General features: G+C 44.9%; 1 protein-coding gene across 2 annotated transcripts in view; it reads right to left on the bottom strand.

The window, feature by feature from the left end:
- Positions 1 to 421: 421 nt before the first annotated feature.
- Positions 422 to 22,602, bottom strand: part of elmo2 (engulfment and cell motility 2) — a 132,792-nt gene continuing 110,611 nt past the window's right edge. For both annotated transcript variants that reach the window (XM_034166893.1, XM_034166892.1), the window contains 9 exons: positions 22,445 to 22,549; positions 22,254 to 22,362; positions 21,898 to 22,034; positions 14,784 to 14,947; positions 14,470 to 14,582; positions 14,270 to 14,377; positions 1,277 to 1,359; positions 1,058 to 1,135; positions 422 to 951 (listed from right to left, as the gene is read on the bottom strand). In XM_034166893.1, coding sequence (XP_034022784.1) covers positions 751 to 951; positions 1,058 to 1,135; positions 1,277 to 1,359; positions 14,270 to 14,377; positions 14,470 to 14,582; positions 14,784 to 14,947; positions 21,898 to 22,034; positions 22,254 to 22,362; positions 22,445 to 22,549 — 1,098 coding nt within the window. In that variant the 3' untranslated portion in view covers positions 422 to 750. The remainder of the gene's footprint in view (positions 952 to 1,057; positions 1,136 to 1,276; positions 1,360 to 14,269; positions 14,378 to 14,469; positions 14,583 to 14,783; positions 14,948 to 21,897; positions 22,035 to 22,253; positions 22,363 to 22,444; positions 22,550 to 22,602) is intronic.

Below are 22,602 nucleotides of genomic sequence, written 5' to 3'. Positions count from 1 at the left end.
ATTTGTAGATCACCCTGTGAGCATTTACAAATATTAATGAGACAATTTTAACCCCACAGAATAAGGGCTGTATTTTACATTCTGAACGTATTCTCTGTAGGCTGTAAACTGAGCAACATGAAACATGGAAAAAAAAAGCTTGCTGGTAGAACAAAGTCAGTGTAATAAAACAAAAGTTGGCAGTTTATTCTAGTGTCTTTATCTGAATACATGTTTTTTGTTTTCATCAAGTTTTAATGCAAAAATAGTCCTATACATTAGACCTATATTCTTATTTTGGGTATGATCCAAATATGTACTTGATCAGTATCGCCCTTGATCGGTATCAGCAGATCAAAATTTCAGTGATTGGCCTAAAAAATCCTGATCGTTGCACCTCTACAAATAATTAATCTTTTACCCCCCCCCCCCAAAAAAAAGGTTTAAAAGTTGCCAATTATATTTCTGGTAATTGACTAATGGTTTCAGCAATGGTTCCTCAAGTAGACACTAGTTTGAAATTTTGTAATTTCATTTCCATATTTGGCCCAAGTCACTGAATCCAAATCACCCTGTATTACTAAACATTCATACGCTGAATCCTAAACAGCTCGAGAGATACTGTTTTGTAGCAGAACCTTGGCCCTCCATGTAAAGCTATGAATACGTTTCTCCTTTTGACAAATCATACAGAATCACAAACTTAGTTAAATCCCTTCAAAGATCAAATACTAATAAACACACACATGCACAGCAAACACACTCGGCATCTCAACTGTAGTTATAAGTGAAGTTGTACGAGCTTGGCTCCTTTGGCACAGGGGGCGGGGCTTCTGGTATAGTGATGTTCTCAAGGTCAAGTAGGCGGAGTTTCATTTCCATGCTGATGAGAGTATCTAGGTCGCTACGTGTCAGGTCACTGCCCATTTCTCTGCCCAGCAGCGCACACAGACCATCAGTCCAGATGCAATACTGGGCCAAAAAAAAGCACACTTACAGTGAAATACATACGAAACCAGTAAAAGGAACTATATGTACTGTAACAGTAGAAAAGTCAATTAGTCACACAACAGCTCACCTCATATTTGTTAGGCGCAACAAAATTGAGTGTCTCATCTGGGTCATAGAGGACAGAGAATGCCAACTCCAGTACCTCCTAACAAAAATAAACAGATCACATGAGATATGGCTCACAACATAGAACATCATTAAAGAATTAAAGAAACAATCTATGATCTCCTAAACAATCCAAAAAAAAAAAAAAAAAAAAGAGACTACAATTAGAAGAAAAAAATACCTTGTTTTGTTTCAGTGCACTTTTCTCTTTCATATGAGGGCAGTCCTTTCCTGTCACCACAGACTTGATATCTGACACAGGGACTATAAAACAGCAAGTGATAAAAATTACAAATGCTATAAAGTAAAAACCGCAATGGCTGATACAGATTGGTGTGCACGGACATGAAGGAAGGGGCATGAAAATGCACAATTTCATTGGTGAGGAGGAGGGTTGCAAAAGAGTTCCACTGAAAGACTTACGAAGTAAAGCAGCACATTTGTTATGCTCCCATGTAAATATTGAAGAAAAAAGAACCCCACAATGCAAGATTTTATTTTTGTTAAGGTTTTTAATAAGTTACTTCACCAAGGCTGTCAATGAAACTTCTCTATACCTTTATAATTGAATCACCATAGGCCTGATTTAGGAAAGGTTTGCATGTGAAAAGACATGCAAAAACACCACTGCACTCATAAATGTGAACTGCATGCTGAATTAATAATACGGTGCATGCAGAAAGTATTCACAACGCTTCACTTTCTCCACATTTTATGTTACAGCCTTATTCCAAAATAGAGTGAATTCATTTTATTCTTCAAAATTCTACACACAACACCCCATGAAGTCAAAGGAATTGTCTGTAGACCTCTGAGACAGCAGTGTCTCAAGACACAAATGTGGGGAAGGGTACAGAAACATTTCTGCTGCTTTGAAGGTCCCAATGAGCACAGTGGCCTCCATCATCTGTAAAAGGAAGAAGTTCAGATCCACCAGGACTCTTCCGAGAGCTGGCTGCAGTCTAAACCGAGCAACTGGGGGAGAAGGGCCTTAGTCAGGGAGGTGATCAAGAACCTGATGGTCACTCTGTCAGAGATCCAGCATTCCTCTGTGGAGAGAGGAGAACCTTCCAGAAGGAAAATCATCTCTGCAGCAATCCACCAATCAGGCCTGTATGGTAGAGTGGTCAGACGGAAGCCACTCCTTAGTAAAAGGCACATGGCAGCCTGCCTGGAATTTGCCAAAAGGTACCTGAAAGACTCTCAGACCATGAGAAACAAAATTCAGCAGTCTGATAAAACAAAGATTGAACTCTTTGGTGTGAATTCCAGGCGTCATGTTTGGAGGAAACCAGGCACCATCCCTACAGTGAAGCATGGTGGTGGCAGCATCATGCTGTGGGTATGCTTTTCAGCAGCAGGAACTGTGAACTAGTCAGGATTGAGGGAAAGATGAATGCAGCAATGTACAGAGACATCCTGGATGAAAACCTGCTCCAGAGCACTCTTGACCTCAGACTGGGGAGACGGTTCATCTTTCAGCAGGACAATGACCCTAAGCACACAGCCAAGATATCAAAGGAGTGGCTTCAGGACAACTCTGTGAATGTCCTTGAGTGGCCCATCCAGAGCCCAGACCTGAATCAGATTGAACATCTCTGGATAGATTTGAACATGGCTGTGAATGATGCTCCCCATCCAACCTGATGGGGCTTGAGAGGTGCTGCAAAGTGGAATGGGCAAAACTGCCCAAAGATAGATGCACCAAGCTTGTGGCATCATATTCAAGAGTATTGAGAAAAGAGTCTGAATACTTATGTACATGTGATTTTTTTAGATTTTTATTTTTAATAAATTTGCAATAATAAAAAAAAAATCATGTTGTCATTATGGGGTGTTGTGAGTAGAATTTTTGGGGAAAAAATTAATTTTCTCCATTTTGGAATAAGGCTGTAACATAACAAAATGTGGAAAAAATGAAATGCTGTGAATACTTTCCAGACATACTGTAGTGCACAACGAGTATATATATATATATTCAACAAAAATATAAACGCAACACTTTTGGTTTTGCTCCCATTTTGTATGAGATGAACTCAAAGATCTAAAACTTTTTCCACATACACAATATCACCATTTCCCTCAAATATTGTTCACAAACCAGTCTAAATCTGTGATAGTGAGCACGTCTCCTTTGCTGAGATAATCCATCCCACCTCACAGGTGTGCCATATCAAGATGCTGATTAGACACCATGATTAGTGCACAGGTGTGCCTTAGACTGCCCACAATAAAAGGCCACTCTGAAAGGTGCAGTTTTATCACACAGCACAATGTCACAGATGTCGCAAGATTTGAGGGAGCATGCAATTGGCATGCTGACAGCAGGAATGTCAACCAGAGCTGTTGCTCGTGTATTGAATGTTCATTTCTCTACCATAAGCCGTCTCCAAAGGTGTTTCAGAGAATTTGGCAGTACATCCAACCAGCCTCACAACCGCAGACCACGTGTAACCACGCCAGCCCAGGACCTCCACATCCAGCATGTTCACCTCCAAGATCGTCTGAGGCCAGCCACTCTGACAGCTGCTGAAACAATCGGTTTGCATAACCAAAGAATTTCTGCACAAACAGTCAGAAACCGTCTCAGGGAAGCTCATCTGCATGCTCGTCGTCCTCATCGGGGCCCATTGTTGTGCCATACATCCAAGAACATCACCTCATGTTGCAGCAGGATAATGCACGACCCCATGTTGCAAGGATCTGTACACAATTCTTGGAAGCTGAAAATGTCCCAGTTCTTGCATGGCCGGCATACTCACCGGACATGTCACCCATTGAGCATGTTTGGGATGCTCTGGACCGGCGTATACGACAGCGTGTACCAGTTCCTGCCAATATCCAGCAACTTCGCACAGCCATTGAAGAGGAGTGGACCAACATTCCACAGGCCACAATTGACAACCTGATCAACTCTATGCGAAGGAGATGTGTTGCACTGCATGAGGCAAATGGTGGTCACACCAGATACTGACTGGTATCCCCCCCCCAATAAAACAAAAGTGCACCTTTCAGAGTGGCCTTTTATTGTGGGCAGTCTAAGGCACACCTGTGCACTAATCATGGTATCTAATCAGCATCTTGATATGGCACACCTGTGAGGTGGGATGGATTATCTCAGCAAAGGAGAAGTGCTCACTATCACAGATTTAGACTGGTTTGTGAACAATATTTGAGGGAAATGGTGATATTGTGTATGTGGAAAAAGTTTTAGATCTTTGAGTTCATCTCATACAAAATGGGAGCAAAACCAAAAGTGTTGCGTTTATATTTTTGTTGAGTGTATATGTGTGTGTATATACCGTATTTTTCAGACTATAAGTCGCACTTTTTTACATGTTTTGGCCGGGGGTGCGACCTATACTCCAGAGCGACTTATAAATGAAAAATATACCAGTAGATTCTCAATTAATTTACCGTAATAAAACAATTTTACGTGACAGAGTCGCTCTATGTTTTAAAATGGTCACCGGAAAACGGAAAAGCAATGCATCATGGGCACTGTAGTATGGTGACCGCCCTATAGGTCACGCTGGTCGCGATAACCAATCAGAGAACAGAACACTGGACTCGTATTCCTCACCTCACCCAGACAATGATTGTGAAACAGCATGTGAAGCAGACGAACACGGTGCTTGCTGTTATTCCGGGAGGGCTAACAAAACAGCTTCAACCCTTGGATATCAGTGTGAGCAAAGTGTTTAAGTTGATGCTGACAGCTGCGTGGGAGCACTGGGTGAGCGACGGCAGAGGAATGGCGTCTGCACTTGGAAGGAGCTGGCATCGACACCACGGGGAGGTCATGAGCTGCGCAGGTCGATGCTGCACGAACATCGGCAGCTGACACCTGGTGTGTACTATGGTCTACAGCGGGTAATATGTTAGAAAAGAACCGTTCAGCAATGGTGCGGGTTATGGTTCGGCTCGCAATGAGGTCCGCAAAATACAAACATATCCGTAGGTAAAATGCAGCTCACGAGAGGGCACTCAAGGCTTGTGTGACTGTTCCTGCGACTTCTGACTACCATAGAAAAATAAAAATTTCAACATTACTGATAACTTAACAAGACAACGGAGAAGGCCTGAAAAAATGCCACCAAAAAGAAAATCATACTCTGCAGATTACAAGTTGCGACTGGTGAAATATGCAACCGAAAATGGTAGCCGTCACAATATTATCATCTGAACTTTTCATGTTAAGTTAACATACCTGTATGTCCATGCGACTCATAGTCCAGTGCGACTTTTTATGGTTTATTTTTCTTTATAATGGATAAAGTGGCTGGTGCGACTTATACTCCGGTGCAACTTATAGTCCGGAAAATACGGTGTGTGTATATTGAATGGAACTTGAGAATATTGAATGAAAACCTAAATTGAGTATATTGAATGAAACCTTGAATATACTGAATGAAACTTGAGAATATTGAATGAAAACTTGAATATATTGAATGAACTGCTCACTGCAGCCTGTCGCCATAGCGATATATGTTTTTATTGATGTCCATATGATGACAGCAAGCAGACACGCGCATCATAGTGGGCAGTTGTTAGTCCATGTCCATCCAAACACAGCACGTGTTGTTCAGAACCACCTACCTCCACAGCCAGTTCTGTCTGCAGCCACACCTGTCAGTTTAGCGTGCACACACACCAAAGCCACACTCGTGGGGCACTTATAAAAATTTCACTACCAGCACGACAGTGATTGTCTGCTGACTGTTGCCGTGTTAATAGTTCGAATGGCCAAACATTTTCTAAGTGCCATGCAAGCGGTATTAGACGTTCGTGTGTGTCAGCTGGAATTTGGCCAACACCTGCCGCGAGAGGGTTTGATGGGCTCGCACAGCGTACACTCTATCTTATAGCCGCTGGTGTGCGCAAATAGCTGCAGCAACAGGTGTACGAGGCCTTAGAAGCAGGTACAATTCTACACGTTTTGCATACGATTCCTGCTTCATGCGCACTTTACACGCAAGTCGACCAAATTCGCACTGTGTGTGAAGGGGCCCTAAGAAATGCAGAGAAATTGTAGAATGTAGTCCAATTGTCCTGAAATACCTGCTCACAGGTGCCAGACGTTGGTCGACTCCATGCAACACAGATGTGAAGCAGTTCTCAGAAACAGTGGTTATACAACTACATATTAGTTCAGTTATTCACGGGAAAAATGAATCATTTTTTAGTTTATACAGTGGATGTTTGAGATGGTCAAGTACAATGCAGACACTGCTATTTTTTTAACACCCTAATCCTCCCCCCCACTTTCTGAAAAGTAATTAAAATGTACAGCATTCCCAGTGCATTTGGGTGTGTAGAAATGAATTATAAGGATTTTGACCTTTAGGTTTTTTTCAGAAACACAATGCTATTACGTTCAACACAACTGTACCTGATCACAGGACCCCATTGTGAGGGCCACAACAAATTTGATGTCATTTGACATTAAGGGCCTCCTGCTTGGCACCCTAAATCGCTGCTTGCAGCTCTATTTTAATGAACAGATCATACATTACAAGACTCAGAATGGTTATTTTTACAGAACCCCCACCCCCCAACAAAAAAAAAAAAAAACAGACACCCTTATAACAGCAAAGAGAAAGACAGTCTTACATCTGTCCCCAGATGTAAGATTACTGTGTCGTATTGTAACCCTTTAGCACCCGCCCTCAAATGAGACTGCATTGCCCAACTGATGCAGTGCAAGACAGAACTGTGAAATCTATCTTTAGCTCCTTGGTCACAATAGCTACAAGAGCTGGAAGAAAAGCGACCAGCTATTAATCATTTTCAATCAATCTGGGTATTTTACAGCAACAAGTGGTCACAATGCTATTTATGGCATGCCACTATGCCATCACTATGCCATATTCAGGTTTTCATTCGATATTCTCAAGTTTTCATTTAATATATTCAGGTTTTCATTCAATATTCTCAAGTTTTCATTCAATATTCTCAAGTTTTTATTCAATATATTCAGATTTCCATTCAATATATTCAGGTTTTCATTCAATATTTGTTGTGTGGGCCGCTGAAGAGGAGGTACTGCTGGCCCACCACCACAAGATGGCGCCCTGCTTGAAGTGCGGGCTTCAAGCACGAGAGGGCGTCGGAGCGACCGGGAGTGACAGCTGTCACTCATCATCCATACCAGCTGTCACTCATCCACTACACATCACCACCACCATAAAGGCCGGACTGCAACTCCACCTCCCCGCCGAGAAATCAGCTACCATTCAGGTAATTCTCTGCTGAACCTTAATTCGAGCATTAGTCTGATCTCTTTTGCAGCCGTTTTCCTGGGACGGATACCCTGTCTGCTGAGTTGGCGTTTGGTGTGGACTGCGACGGCTTCGCCTCCCACCCCACCCAGATAAGTGGTTATCTCGGGAGCTGCACGAGTGTGTGATTCGGAGGTGGAGGTTCTCCCTCCTAACTAAACACTGACTGTGGGATTACTGAGTGTGCAAACTCACACTCATCAGTACTGTCTCTGTTCTCTGCCAGCAGTACCGGGTCTGACTGCTGAAGACAGTGGCCACCTGGGGCGCAGGGCTTGGCGGCTCCGGTGTTCTTCAGCTCCGTTGGTGGTGGAAGCTGTGTGGGATCCGGCTCTTCTCTCGCCAGACGTCTTCTATCGTCGAGCCTGCCCACACGTCACCTTGTGTATAATTGACATTCCACCATATTGTTATTGTCTGTACTTCGTTGTGCGATTCACAACATTAAATTGTTACTTTTTGGCTTATCCATTGTCCGTTCATTAACGCCCCCTGTTGTGGGTCCGTGTCACGACACTTTCACAACAGGATTTCTCGGCCAGCGTCATGGATCCCGAGGGGCGTCAACCATCGCTTGAACAGCCAATGGAAGAGCGAGGTGCACAGGCGCCAGCAGGAGGCGTGTTAGGTGAGCTGCAGCACATCTTAACCGCTTTTACTGCTCGGTTGGACTTAGTCACCGAGCAGAGCATTATTCTCAATCGTAGGATGGAGGCTCTCACCGCCCAGGTGGAAGCGCATGCTCAGGGCGCTGCTGCAGCACCTCCTCCTGCTGACCGTATGCCAGAGACAGACATTCCGCTGGTCATTCAACGAACCCCCCCACCTTCCCCTGAAGCATGCATAAGCCCTCCGGAGCCATACGGAGGCTGTGTGGAGACGTGCGCGGACTTCTTGATGCAGTGCTTGCTCGTCTTTTCACAGCGTCCCGTCATGTACGCGTCAGACGCTAGCCGGGTGGCTTACGTTATAAATTTGCTTCCAGGAGAGGCACGCGCCTGGGCTACGGCGCTCTGGGAGCAGAATTCACGGCTCCTAACAATTTACACTGAGTTTGTGAGGGAGTTCCGACAGGTGTTCGACCACCCTCATAGAGGAGAGACCGCTTCAAGCGTGCTGCTGTCGATACGACAGGGATGTCGGAGCGCAGCGAAGTATGCAGTCGACTTCCACATCGCGGCAGCACGAGCCGGCTGGAATGCTGTTGTGCTCCGCGCCGCCTTTGTAAACGGACTGTCTCTGGTCCTTAAGGAGCACCTGGTGACGAAGGACGAGCCGCGAGATTTAGATGGGCTTATCGACCTGGTTATACAGTTAGACAACCGATTAACAGAACACCGACGGGAGCGAGACGAAGGGCGTGGTCAAGCACAAGCTGTCCCTCTTCCTCACGGGTCCGAAAGGAAGCCGTCTTCCCCACGCTCCACAGCCAGGGCTCTCCACGTGATGACAGCTCCCCCTGCTGACGTTGCTATGGAAACGAGCAGGGCCAAAGAGCGATCAGATCAGAGACAAAGGAGGCTGATCCGTGGAGAGTGTTTTCTCTGCAGCTCAACCGAGCACACACAGAGAGAATGCCCCAAACGGTCAAAACAGCAGCACTCGTCCTTAGAGACTGGGCTAAGGGTGGGTCACAACACCCACGCGGGGAGACCCCGACAATCTGCACGTATCCCAGTCACGATCCTGAGTGGGGATCTAACCCTTCACGCTCCAGCACTGGTGGACACGGGGTCAGAGGGGAATCTGCTGGATAGCAGATGGGCAAAGGAGGTTGGGCTCCCTCTAGTGGCCTTACCGTCATCATTGTCGGTGTGGGCACTAGATGGCACCCTTCTTCCACTAATCACACACCAGACACAGCCAGTGACATTGGTGGTGTCTGGGAATCACAGGGAGGAGATTGTGTTTTATGTAACACCTTCTACCTCCCAAGTGATTTTGGGTTTTCCATGGGTGTTAAAACACAATCCCCGGATTGATTGGCCGTCTGGGGTTGTGGTGCAGTGGAGCGAAACCTGCCACCGGGAGTGTTTAGGATCCTCGGTTCCACCCGGTGTGACAGCTAAGGAGGAGGTTTTAGTCCCCCCCCAATCTGGCGGCGGTGCCAGCCGAGTACCATGACCTTGCTGACGTCTTCAGCAAGGATCTGGCACTCACGCTGCCACCACACCGTCCGTACGATTGTGCCATTCATTTGATACCGGGCGCTGAGTACCCGTCCAGCAGGCTGTACAACCTCTCACGTCCGGAACGCGAATCAATGGAGACCTACATCCGGGACTCGTTAGCTGCCGGGTTGATCCGGAACTCCACCTCCCCGATGGGTGCTGGTTTCTTTTTTGTGGGCAAGAAGGACGGCGGACTCCGTCCATGCATTGATTACAGAGGGCTGAACGAGATCACGGTTCGCAACCGATACCCGTTACCTCTGTTGGATTCAGGGTTCACGCCCCTGCATGGAGCCCAAATTTTCACGAAATTGGATCTTAGGAATGCTTATCACCTGGTTCGGATCCGGGAGGGAGACGAGTGGAAGACGGCATTTAACACCCCGTTAGGTCACTTTGAGTACCTGGTCATGCCGTTCGGCCTCACCAATGCACCTGCGACGTTCCAAGCGTTGGTTAATGAAGTCTTGCGGGACTTCCTGCATCGGTTTGTCTTCGTATATCTAGACGATATACTCATCTTTTCTCCGGATCCTGAGACCCATGTCAAGCATGTACGTCAGGTCCAACAGCGGTTGTTGGAGAACCAGCTGTTTGTGAAGGGCGAGAAGTGCGAGTTCCACCGCACTTCTTTGTCCTTCCTGGGGTTCATAATCTCCAACTCCGTCGCCCCTGATCCGGCCAAGGTTGCGGCGGTGAGAGATTGGCCCCAACCAACAAACCGTAGGAAACTACAACAGTTCCTCGGTTTTGCAAATTTCTACCGGAGGTTCATCAAGGGCTACAGTCAGGTAGTTAGCCCCCTGACAGCCCTGACCTCCACAAAAGTCCCCTTCACCTGGTTGGATCGGTGCAAAGCCGCGTTTAGGGAGTTGAAACGCCGGTTCTCGACTGCACCGGTTCTGGTGCAGCCCGATCCCAATCTCCAGTTCGTAGTTGAAGTGGACGCCTCTGACTCAGTGATAGGAGCCGTACTATCCCAGAACGGGGAGTCCGACAAGGTTCTCCATCCATGTGCCTACTTTTCCCGCAGGTTGACCCCAGCTGAACGGAACTATGACATCGGCAATAGGGAACTTCTTGCGGTGAAGGAGGCTCTTGAGGAGTGGAGACACCTGTTGGAGGGAGCATCGGTACCATTTACGGTTTTCACGGACCATCGGAACCTGGAGTACATTCGGACCGCCAAGCGTCTGAACCCCAGGCAAGCCCGCTGGTCGCTGTTCTTCGGGCATTTTGACTTCCGGATCACCTACCGCCCCGGGACAAAAAACCAATGATCTGACGCCCTGTCCCGGGTGCATGAAGAGGAGGTCAGGACCGAGCTGTCAGACCCCCCTGAAACCATCATCCCCGAGTCCACTGTCGTGGCCACCCTTACCTGGGACGTGGAGAAGACCGTCCGGGAGGCCCTGACACGCAGCCCGGACCCGGGGACAGGTCCGAAGGACAAATTGTACGTCCCACCAGAGGCCAGGGCTGCGGTCCTTGACTTCTGTCACGGTTCCAAGCTCTCCTGTCATACAGGGGTGCGAAGGACCGTGGCAGTGGTCCGGCAGCGCTTCTGGTGGGCGTCTATGGAAGCCGACGTCCGGGAGTATGTCCAGGCCTGCACCACCTGTGCCAGGGGCAAAGCCGACCACCACAAGGCCCAAGGCCTCCTCCAGCCTCTGCCCGTGCCTCATCGCCCCTGGTCTCACATTGGCCTGGACTTTGTCACGGGCCTCCCGCCGTCCCAGGGCATGACTTCCATCCTCACGATAGTGGACCGGTTCTCCAAGGCGGCCCACTTCGTGGCCCTCCCGAAGCTCCCGACGGCCCAGGAGACTGCAGACCTCCTGGTCCACCATGTCGTGCGTCTGCATGGGATTCCATCGGACATTGTCTCGGATCGTGGTCCTCAGTTCTCCTCCCAGGTCTGGAGGAGGTTCTGCAGGGAACTGGGGGCCACCGTCAGTGTCTCGTCTGGGTACCACCCCCAGACGAACGGGCAGGCAGAGCGGACGAACCAGGAACTGGAGCAGGCCCTCCGCTGCGTGACCTCTGCGCACCCGACGGCCTGGAGTGACCATCTGGCCTGGATCGAGTACGCTCATAATAGCCAAGTTTCATCTGCCACCGGCCTCTCCCCGTTTGAGGTATGTTTGGGGTACCAGCCCCCATTGTTTCCGCTAGTGGAGGGAGAGGTCGGGGTGCCCTCGGTCCAGGCCCATCTGAGGAAGTGCCGTCGGGTGTGGCGTACTGCCCGCTCTGCCCTGCTCAGAGCCCGGACGAGGGCTAAGGCCCATGCAGACCGCCGGCATTCCCCGGCCCCTGTATACCAGCCCGGGCAGGAGGTCTGGCTATCCACTAAGGACATCCCCCTGCAGGTGGAATCCCAGAAACTTAAGGACAGGTACATAGGACCATTCACCATACTCAAAGTCCTCAGTCCGGCCCCAGTGAAGCTGAAGCTGCCAGCTTCACTGCGGATACACCCCGTTTTTCATGTGTCCAGACTCAAGCCCTGCCATACCTCACCACTGTATGCCCCGGGACCAGCGCCGCCTCCTGCCCGGATCATTGACGGGGAGCCCGTGTGGACAGTACGCCGGCTCCTGGACGTCCGTCGAAAGGGCTGGGGGTTCCAGTATCTGGTGGACTGGGAGGGTTATGGCCCCGAAGAGCGCTCCTGGGTGAAGAGGAGCTTCATCCTGGACCCGGCACTCCTGGCAAACTTCTACACCCGTCACCCGGACAAGCCTGGTCGGGCGCCAGGAGGCGCCCGTTGAGGGGGGGGTCCTGTTGTGTGGGCCGCTGAAGAGGAGGTACTGCTGGCCCACCACCACAAGATGGCGCCCTGCTTGAAGTGCGGGCTTCAAGCACGAGAGGGCGTCGGAGCGACCGGGAGTGACAGCTGTCACTCATCATCCGTACCAGCTGTCACTCATCCACTACACATCACCACCACCATAAAGGCCGGACTGCAACTCCACCTCCCCGCCGAGAAATCAGCTACCATTCAGGTAATTCTCTGCTGAACCTTAATTCGAGCATTAGTCTGATCTCTTTTGCAGCCGTTTTCCTGGGACGGATACCCTGTCTGCTGAGTTGGCGTTTGGTGTGGACTGCGACGGCTTCGCCTCCCACCCCACCCAGATAAGTGGTTATCTCGGGAGCTGCACGAGTGTGTGATTCAGAGGTGGAGGTTCTCCCTCCTAACTAAACACTGACTGTGGGATTACTGAGTGTGCGAACTCACACTCATCAGTACTGTCTCTGTTCTCTGCCAGCAGTACCGGGTCTGACTGCTGAAGACAGTGGCCACCTGGGGTGCAGGGCTTGGCGGCTCCGGTGTTCTTCAGCTCCGTTGGTGGTGGAAGCTGTGTGGGATCCGGCTCTTCTCTCGCCAGACGTCTTCTATCGTCGAGCCTGCCCACACGTCACCTTGTGTATAATTGACATTCCACCATATTGCTATTGTCTGTACTTCGTTGTGCGATTCACATTAAATTGTTACTTTTTGGCTTATCCATTGTCCGTTCATTAACACCCCCTGTTGTGGGGTCACGACACTTTCACAACAATATTCTCAAATTTCATTCAATATATTCAGGTTTTCATTTGATATTCTCAAGTTTCATTCAATATATTCAAGTTTTCATTCAATATATTCAGGTTTTCATTCGATATTTTCAAGTTTTCATTCAATATTCTCAAGTTTTCATTCAATATATTCAGGTTTTTATTCAATATTCTCAAGTTTTCATTCAATATATTCAGATTTTCATTCAATATATTCAGGTTTTCATTCAATATTCTCAAGTTTTCATTCAATATTCTCATATTTTCCTGTTTGGCATGCCATTATAATATATATATATATATATAAATATCTGGGGTTTATCCACCCGAGCATGCAAAATTCTGGGAGGGTACATGCACATAATGAGGTGTGCAAATGCAACATGATTCATCAGGGTCAAAAGGAAATTTAGCAGGTGTTGAATGTGTCTGTATTTTGTGAGTCTAAAACTTAACTTAATGTAGCTGAAAGACATTTGGTACAGGTACATTTGAGTTGCTGCCTCCACTTAGACAGAATTAAAAAATAGTATTGTTATTGTTATTAACACTGGGCATATTTAAAGAGTTACTGGTTTACTTTGTGTTTGTTTCTACAAAGGTCACATGCAAAGGTTGGGAAATGTGCATTTTCCTTGAAGACTGTTCTATATAAAACCAGAATTGTCTGTGCATTTTAGCCAAATCAGTATATTTCAATTTATTTTGTTCCTTATTTGATCACACACTGCAATATATCACTTTCACTTTCTCAGCAGCACATATCCCACGCTGGTGAGAAAGTGCACTGCTGTGTGATGTCAAGGCAGTGATCGCCCATTATCAATTGCTTTACATAGCAATGGCGCAGAATTCAAAAAGTGATTTGGATAGCTTTTTGCCTGATATTTGTCTCTATGATGATGATGATGATGATGATGATGAAACAGACCAAGCTGAGGTACAGAACCCAGGTGGCGTGGGATATGTGACAGTAGATGTAATATAAATCTGAATTTACATGGTCGGTCACAATCTAGTGTTTAGATTTGACCTCTGGCATACCACTTATTTTTTACTCTCAAATATTGTCACTGGAGCAATAAAAAAAGTGCCTGGCTTTACCTGCAATGTCAAGGTGCATGTTACAAAGAGCGTGCAGGTTTACAAGTGCCTTACTCTTGTCGCTCAGTAGCTCAAATGGCACTTCACCCTGAGGCGACTCATCCAAGTCTCCGTAGTGCAGCACTTTGTGATTCAGAGAGAGTCTACAGAACCAGAACTTCTCTGTGAAGGAAGCAGAAAACATACCGATTCATGAATAATAAACTAAAGCAGTACTCCATCACAAAGAAAAGGCTGAATGATTGTTTTCCCACCTTGCCTTCGGCGGTTTCCCAGTTTACGGAAGCAGCTTCCCTCACATAGCCGGTTGAGACGCTGCTGCTTGATGAGCTCCAGGATCTCAGGCTGAATCCTCTCCCGTAACTCACTGCAGAACAAACCACAAGCAAGAGATGTCACATACAGTAGATAAATATGTCCATGATAATGTTATCTGTTGCATAAACATAGTAGGTGTTGTCTGAGACTAGTATCAAAGACTGAGACTTGATTTGCTCAGTGAGATAAAATTTGTACAAGGTTAAAAAGTACAAATGCAAAATATAAAGTCACTTGGTCACAGACTGACATAATAGGTGGAGACTGAAAGTCATCCTGGCTCATCCTTTCTGACTGCCGCAGACGAAGAATCTCTGAATAGTTGAGGCCTCGCAATTTGCTCTTCAGCTGGTCCAAAGATGATGGCTTCATGGCCAGTGATCTGGTGATCTGCTCACGGACCACCTGCATCACCTGCTCAGGGTAGAAGCACATACATGCCAAGTCAATGTGTGAAGTAACACAAAAAATAAACTTTCTATGAAATATCTAGATCAGTTTGTGCCAAAATAACAGCAACTGCCCTATCTGCCATGGGCCCTATCTTAACGATCTATGGTGCGTAGACTAAAGCACACAGGGTAAAAGGATCTGAGGCATGTCAAAGCCCACAATGCCATTTGCACATGTAATCTGAGCTGAAATGAGAGCACACTGTGCAATGTGGTTGAACTTTGCCATGAGTGTATTTTGAGTATAACATAAAATTAACCAGGATGTCACCTCTCTATCTCTTAAAGATACAAGTGTACCATATGGTGATGTATTGCTATTCAGGGGAAGAAGGGAAGAGGTTTTCTGGCAAAGACACAAATCAGCAGTCACAACAAGCACAATCTGAAGCAAAGCACCATAAAATGTTGGAAGTTATGCCAAGTGTAGTGACTTTACGAAACTTTCTCAGTACTGTGGCATGTCTTCAATGACCACTGGCTGTCATGCACATGAGGTGAGACTGGGCCAGTTTATCTTTGACAGAGACCTCAAATCCAAATACCTGAATGAATGGAAGGACACCGTCCTAAGGAGATTCCAAACTGAGGGGCATCACCTGCAGCACTTTTAATCAGTGGTGGGCACAGATAACCAAAAAATTAACTTTGATAACAGATAATCAGATAACTCAAAAGTTATCTTTGATAAAGATAAACCGATAAACCACCCAAAAATGTATCAGAAGTTACAGATAACCGATAAATTCTGATACATTTGCAACTACTAACAAGCTGAATTTGAGTTTTAACACCACAATTGCTTTTGGAAGCACCAAACGCGACAACAGACCCAAACAATGAGCCCACACTTCTATGTTTGAACATCTTGCCCCCTGCTGGAAGCTGTTGTTTACTACACGGCTTGCAGCACAGAAGCACCCTGAGAGCAGCCCCAAAGCCAGCTTTCTACCAATCACAACACTCCAGTCAGGCGGAGGTCTTGGAAAAATCATGCTGACTTATGGTTTGGTGTGAATACTGACAGAATAACTCCATTAATGTCAATTCTGTCATTTGTACAAAGTTAAAATATAACATAAAGAGTTCACCGCGCTTCTGTATAGCACAAACAAATCTGGTGCAACCAGATAGGACTAATTTGTAAAAGAGAAAAAAAACTGGTGCAACACAGAAATAAGTGCCAGAAAATTTAATAAAGTGCTGAAAGCAAAAATGTACAACGGGACTAACGTTTCGATGTGAGAGTCACAGTTTTTTCTTTTTTCTCTTTTAAAATATAACATATATCTTTTAATGTTGAATAATGCACTAATTCTAAGGTTTTGTAACAAACACAGACAGATCGCAAAGGATTCTGGGTAAAAGTGCCTCTGCTAAACACTGATAGGTTCAGTCATTCATTATGTAAACCAACACGTTAATGTGACATGTGTTGGTGTTTACAGATAAATGTGCTTTTGTAAAATATTACATTTTTTATTTGTAAAAACAGGCATTTTTATGGAGGCCTGGAAGTGTCATCGCAAAATGTTTTGCATGTGGAGAGAATGTGCGCTCATTTTATTAGTTTTATTATTAGTTTTAAGATGTGCGCACGTTTTATGATGTTGTAAAACGTGCACTGAATATTGTCTTGACACATAAATGTTGGCTTTACACTGTGCGAGTTTTGGCCCTTTTTCAGATGATTTTTCATTCGTGTGAGAATTTTTTGGACCGAGTTTCAGGTTAATCGCACGTCCTGCATCGTGTAGTGTACATGTAGTAACAAGCTGCGTTTAACATCTCACGACCACCTCCTGATCGCTGATCGTATGGGTGAATGAAAATCAAACCTGTTTGATATTATTCTGGTTGGCCGTCGTGAGGGTATCCTGCTGCTGAAGAGCTACAAGCGTCCAACCGCTCGCACTGTGCATGTTCAAACACCACAGAGCTGTCTTGTAATGTTTTTTTGTTGTTTTGTTTTTAAACTTTGATGTCTCCCATCGAGAGTTTTTGTAAATTAAGTTTGAAAAAAAAAGCTTACATTTTGCTTTTGGAAACACGACTTCGACGTGTGGTTTTTGAACGTACAATGTGTGTGAGTACATAAATTGTGCACTCTGAACTTTTACACCATGCGCCTATGTGGTACAGTTTGAACTGAAACAGAGTACAGTGGTTAAAATATCATACAGTGTCTGCTCAGCTTCAGGACGAATACTGCCATGAACTGCCATGAACACTACTGACCAGTAGATGGCAGTAGAGGCCTTGAAAACTTGCCAAAACAAAATTCCAGATAATCTGTGTCTGCTACATTTAAGATGCGTGGAATTTAACAAACACAAAAACAATAACAACGTCTATAAACCCAGAGAATATATTCAGGAGAGTTTTAGGCACTAGAGTTTAATGCTGTTGTCTGTGGAGCCTGAACAGAGTGTCTGAAATGCATTTGTCCTGTCGTGAACGTACTGAGATTACCCTATCCTACCCATAATGCACTGCTGGGCACAGCATGTGCTCACTAAAACCTTACAAATTAGCACATTACTTTAAAACTAAAACATATATCTGATATTTTCACTTTATAAAACTTCAGACATGACAGTAATTTTAAATAACTTGTCCAAAATTAGTTTGGTTAAAATTTGAAACATAAGTTAAAAATGTATGCCTCTGGATGACTTGGGTGATATTGCCCGCGTATCAGTATGGCGTTAAAGGAAATGATTTTTTTTTTTGTGACTAGTTCTCCTTTTCCTGCAGAGGATGGAACAGTTTCTCCTGGAAGCAGCTCTCTTCTGTTTGCAGAGGGTGGAACTATACATCTGTTAGGAAACTTTTAACAGGTAGGTGCTCAACTGATTTTAATTTTTAAAAATGTTCGCCGCTATTCAGCTTTGTTTACTACGTTATCGGTCTAAAAGTTATCGGACAAAAATTTATCGGAAGATAATTAGTCCGATAATGGTTTTTAAAGTTATCTAAAAAGATAATCCAATAATGAAAACATTATCTTCGATAATTATCTGTTATCGGATTATTGGAACTGTGCCCACCACTGCTTTTAATGGTAAGTAAAAACTGTGACTCAAATTAAAAATGCTGCCCACTCTGTGCATTGCACTCTGACAGACAGATATGGATTGAGTCCGCCTTTTCTATACAGGCTGGAGTGCCTGATAACTCTGTACAAACCAGAGTTATTAAAGTTTTCCGTCCATCCATTTTTTCCACCTGCTTACTCCAATTAAGAGTCACCGGGGGGCTGGAGCCTATCCCAGTAGTAACAGGGCGTGAGGCAGGGTACACCCTGGACAGGATGCCACTTTGTCGCAGTATTAAAGTTTTGTATTTTTCTTTTTGGTTTCACTTTCATGACACAATGAACTAATATGCATCCCTGGGTTTGAGGTGTTTTTATGTCATGAACCTGTCTATGTGATGCAATCCGAACATTTTACCTTGTAAATAGCAGAACAACTCTGCAATTAAATATAGACCAAGATTTTCCTGGTCTATGGTGCAGGTACTTTCTCCTGCAATGAGTAGGCACAGTGTCTGAACTCAATTCACCTCTGGATCAACACAGCCAGGGGCACACAGGTGGAATAAAGTTGACTTTACTTGCAGTTTAAAAGATGTGAGTGCTGAGCATGAAAACCACAACTGCAGTAGCTATAACGCTATCAGTGACACTTATGCTACACTGTGCCAATTTGCACCAGGGAGGGCCTCGTATTTTTTAATCAGCTGATTTAACTTCAAAAATACATTCCCCTAATAATATTGTGGTACCTACGTCTGTCCTGCTTGATGAGTGTTGTTGTTATTATACAATTGTATGCAAAAGTTTGGGCACCCCTAAGAATTTTCATGATTTTCCTTTATAAATCATTGGTTGTCTGGATCAGAAATTTCAGTTAAATATATATAACAGACGAACACACTGATACTTGAGAAGTGAAATGAAGTTTCTAGTATTTGCAGAAAGTTTGCAATAATTATTTAAACAAAATTGGGCAGGTGCATAAATTTGGGCACCCATGTCATTTTACTGATTTAAATACATTTAGCAGAACTGGATTTTTAGAGTGGTAGCAAATGCCAAATGGTATGAAGCATCGCAAAGGTGTTTTTATTTTATTTACTCTTGTAGCCTGTAAGTAGGAGTGGACGAAACTCATACGATTAACTGAAGTCACAAACAAACTGACAAACTGGTCAAGTAACCAAGTCTGGGTATATAGAATATATACTGTTTCTCAGATTGCCCTCAATGTTTTTGCTGTCTGTGAGATATTTATTATTATGGGGCTATTCCACAGAGTGCCATTCTTTCCCGTTTAGTCCCAAAAAGCAACTCGAGGCATATTTTGAAGCATCATAGAAATTTCTTGATCCATCTTTGTCAATGTCGAACAATCATGGTATACGTAGTATTTACGGCCATCACCAGTTTTGAAATTGGGGTCAAATTTTCAAACTGTTGAAAAAGTTCATCCTGATTCTCAAAATCATCACTAGTGTGTGGCAACTTCCAGGTGCTGGTAGTCTTAACAGCATCAATCATGTTCGAACGTCTTTAAGGGCCCCTTCACACATAACACGATTTAAGTCGACTAGCGCACAAAGGAAGAAGTGCATGCCCATCGTGTAAAATCATAGCTGCTGCCGATGCCTCATACACCTGCTGCTGCAACTATTTGTAAACACCAGCAGCTGAAAGACAGAGTGTGCCCTGTGAGAGCCCATTCAATCCCTTTCGCGGCAGGTGTCAGCCAAAGTGCAGGTGACAAACACGAACATCTAACACCACTCACTTGGCACTTAGAAAATGTGTGGCCATTTGCGCTGTTAGCACGACAACAGTGAGCAGATGATCACTTTGAAGCTGGATGTGAAATTTGTCTAAGTGCCACCGCGAGTGTGGCTTTGCAAGCACCCCCCCTCTGCCCAAAACACATGTGGCATACGTGGGGGCACACTTGCATAAAATGCTGATATGTATGCTACACAGACATGATCACATGGGGGCCGGACAGGCAGGTCTGAACGCACACAGCACAGCGAGGTGCCTGTCAGCTGCTGACCAGACACTCACTGACAGCTCACATAACACAGAAAAAGAGTGCCACATTGGTGTGTGCACTGAACTGACAGGGGGCATGTCCGCCAACAGCAGTTGCTGTTGAACTCTCTGGTTCTGGAAGTCCCAGCTGGAGAACACGTACCATGTTTGGTCGGACATGAACTTACAACTGTCCACTGTGATGCACGTGTCTGCTTGCTGTTCTCACATGGAAATACAATCCCAATGAAGTTGGGATGTTGTGAAAAATGTAAATAAAAACAGAATACAATGATTTGAAAATCGTCTTCAACCTATATTCAATTGAATACACCACAAAGACAAGATATTTAATTTTCAGCATCTTATTAAAATTTTTCAGCACCTATTTCTGTGTTGCACCAGCTGTTTTTCTCTTTTACAAGTCAGTCCTATCTGGTTGCACCAGATTTGTTTGTGCTATACAGAAGTGCAGAGAACTCTCCTTTTTTGTTTTACAAGATATTTAATGTTCAAACTGATGAACTTTATTGTTTTTGTGCAAATATTTGCTCATTTTGAAATGGATGCCTGCAACACATTTCAAAAAAGCTGGGACAGTGGTATGTTTACCACTGTGTTACATCACCTTTCCTCAATAAGTGTTTTGGAACTGAGGGCACTCATGATTGGGTATAAAAGGAGCATCCCAAAAAGTCTCAGCCATTCACAAGTAAAGACAGGGCAAGGATCACCACTTTGTAAACAACTGCATGAAAAAATTGTCCAACAGTTTAAGAACAATGTTTCTCAACATATAGTTGCAAGGAATTTAGTGATTCCATCATCTACAGTCCATAATATAATCAGAAAATTCAGAGAATTTGGAGAACTTTCTACATGTAAGCGGCAAGGCCGAAAACCAACACTGAATGTCCATGACCTTCAATCCCTCAGGCGACACTGCATTAAAAACCAATATCATTGTGTAATGGATCTTACCGCGTGGGCTCAGGAACACTTCAGAAAACCATTGTCAGTTAACACAGTTCGTCGCTACATTTACAAGAGCAAGTTAAAACTCTACCATGCAAAGTGAAAGCCATACATCAACAATATCCAGAAACACCGCCACCTTCTCTGGGCCCGAGCTCATTTGAAATGGACAGACGCAAAGCGGAAAAGTGCACTGTAGTCTGATGAGTCCACATTACAAATTGTTTTTGGAAATCATGGACATCGTGTCCTCCGGACAAAAGAGGAAAAAGACCATCCAGATTGTTATCAGCGCAAAGTTCAAAAGCCAGCATCTGTGATGTTATGGGGGTGCGTTAGTGCCCATGGCATGGACAACTTAGACATCTGGTTTTGTGCATGCTCGTGTGCATGCACAGAACCGTTGCACCAGGATTGTTAACGCCTGCCCATTATCTCGATGTTTTATCGTGGTTCGCTCATATGAGCTGTTTCGCCGTGATTCGCCCTGATTTGTACTTATTTGTACTATGTGTGAAGGGGCCCTAAACGGGGTATTCCTAGTGAGTACAGCTTGAAACATGTTTGATCACACGGCCTCCAGTCTGATCTCAGTCCTTTAACACTGACTATCTGCTGACAGCATCTCTGATAATATACTTTTAAACAAAGTTTCAAATTTCAATGTAAAAATTACTTCTTATTTATAAGCATCTAATTAATCACAGCACAGACATTTATAGATGTTTGTATAATGTTGATGTGAAAATATAGCGAAGTCACAGCTTTCTTCATTTAGTTTTGCCCTATAGAGATCTGTCTCTCTTTGCCTTTTTTTTATTGATAGAGAATTCTGAATATCTATGGCTGATAGAGCACTTTGTGTGATCTCAAACCTTATTGAAATCCTCAGCTGTGGCCCTCATCTCCTTCCACGTTTTGTTAAGTAACTGGATGCAGATGCAGAAGAACTCCTCCCACGCCTTGTCATGGGTGAAGAACATGGGATGGTAGTCATTGCAGCCCTCATTAGCTGCACAAAAGAAAACATTTTAGTTCTTACATGTAACCTTCCTTTCGAACTCTGAGCATACTGAACTACACCAAAAAAAAAAAACAAAAAACAAAACAAAAGTAACAATCCTGATGACCTGTCTAGGTTCAATAGATTTTAACGCATTTTTTTATTTAACAGAAATATAACTGAATCAAAGCATGTTTTTCTTGGCTGTGACATGACAGAGCTACTTACGCAATTCTCCAACCTGAAGTATCTCACACAACATTCGAGTGAGCTCGATGGCACAGCGGCCAAACGGACATTCATGCTTATCCTCACGGCTACTGTTTTCCAGGACAATCTGTCATTAGAGAGAACAGGCAGAGACATTAGGCCAAAGTTTTGTGAGCTGAGCTAAAGTGCATCCTAAAGTCAATGCTAACCCTGATGTACGTATCTCTGTGAACCTCAGCCAGATACAGCATGTTATCCAGAGCCAGTATCCCTGGTGGAGTCTGAGTGAAATCCATGGCTGGGTTCACATGGTTCTGTACTCAAAACACATAAACAGCCACCCTGAGTCAGGCGCCAAACCACTAAC

This window comes from Thalassophryne amazonica, chromosome 3, assembly GCF_902500255.1.
Source record: "Thalassophryne amazonica chromosome 3, fThaAma1.1, whole genome shotgun sequence".
NCBI lineage: Eukaryota > Metazoa > Chordata > Actinopteri > Batrachoidiformes > Batrachoididae > Thalassophryne > Thalassophryne amazonica.
The sequence above is the reverse complement of the archived record's forward strand: the minus strand, read 5'-3'. Positions and strand labels throughout refer to the sequence as shown.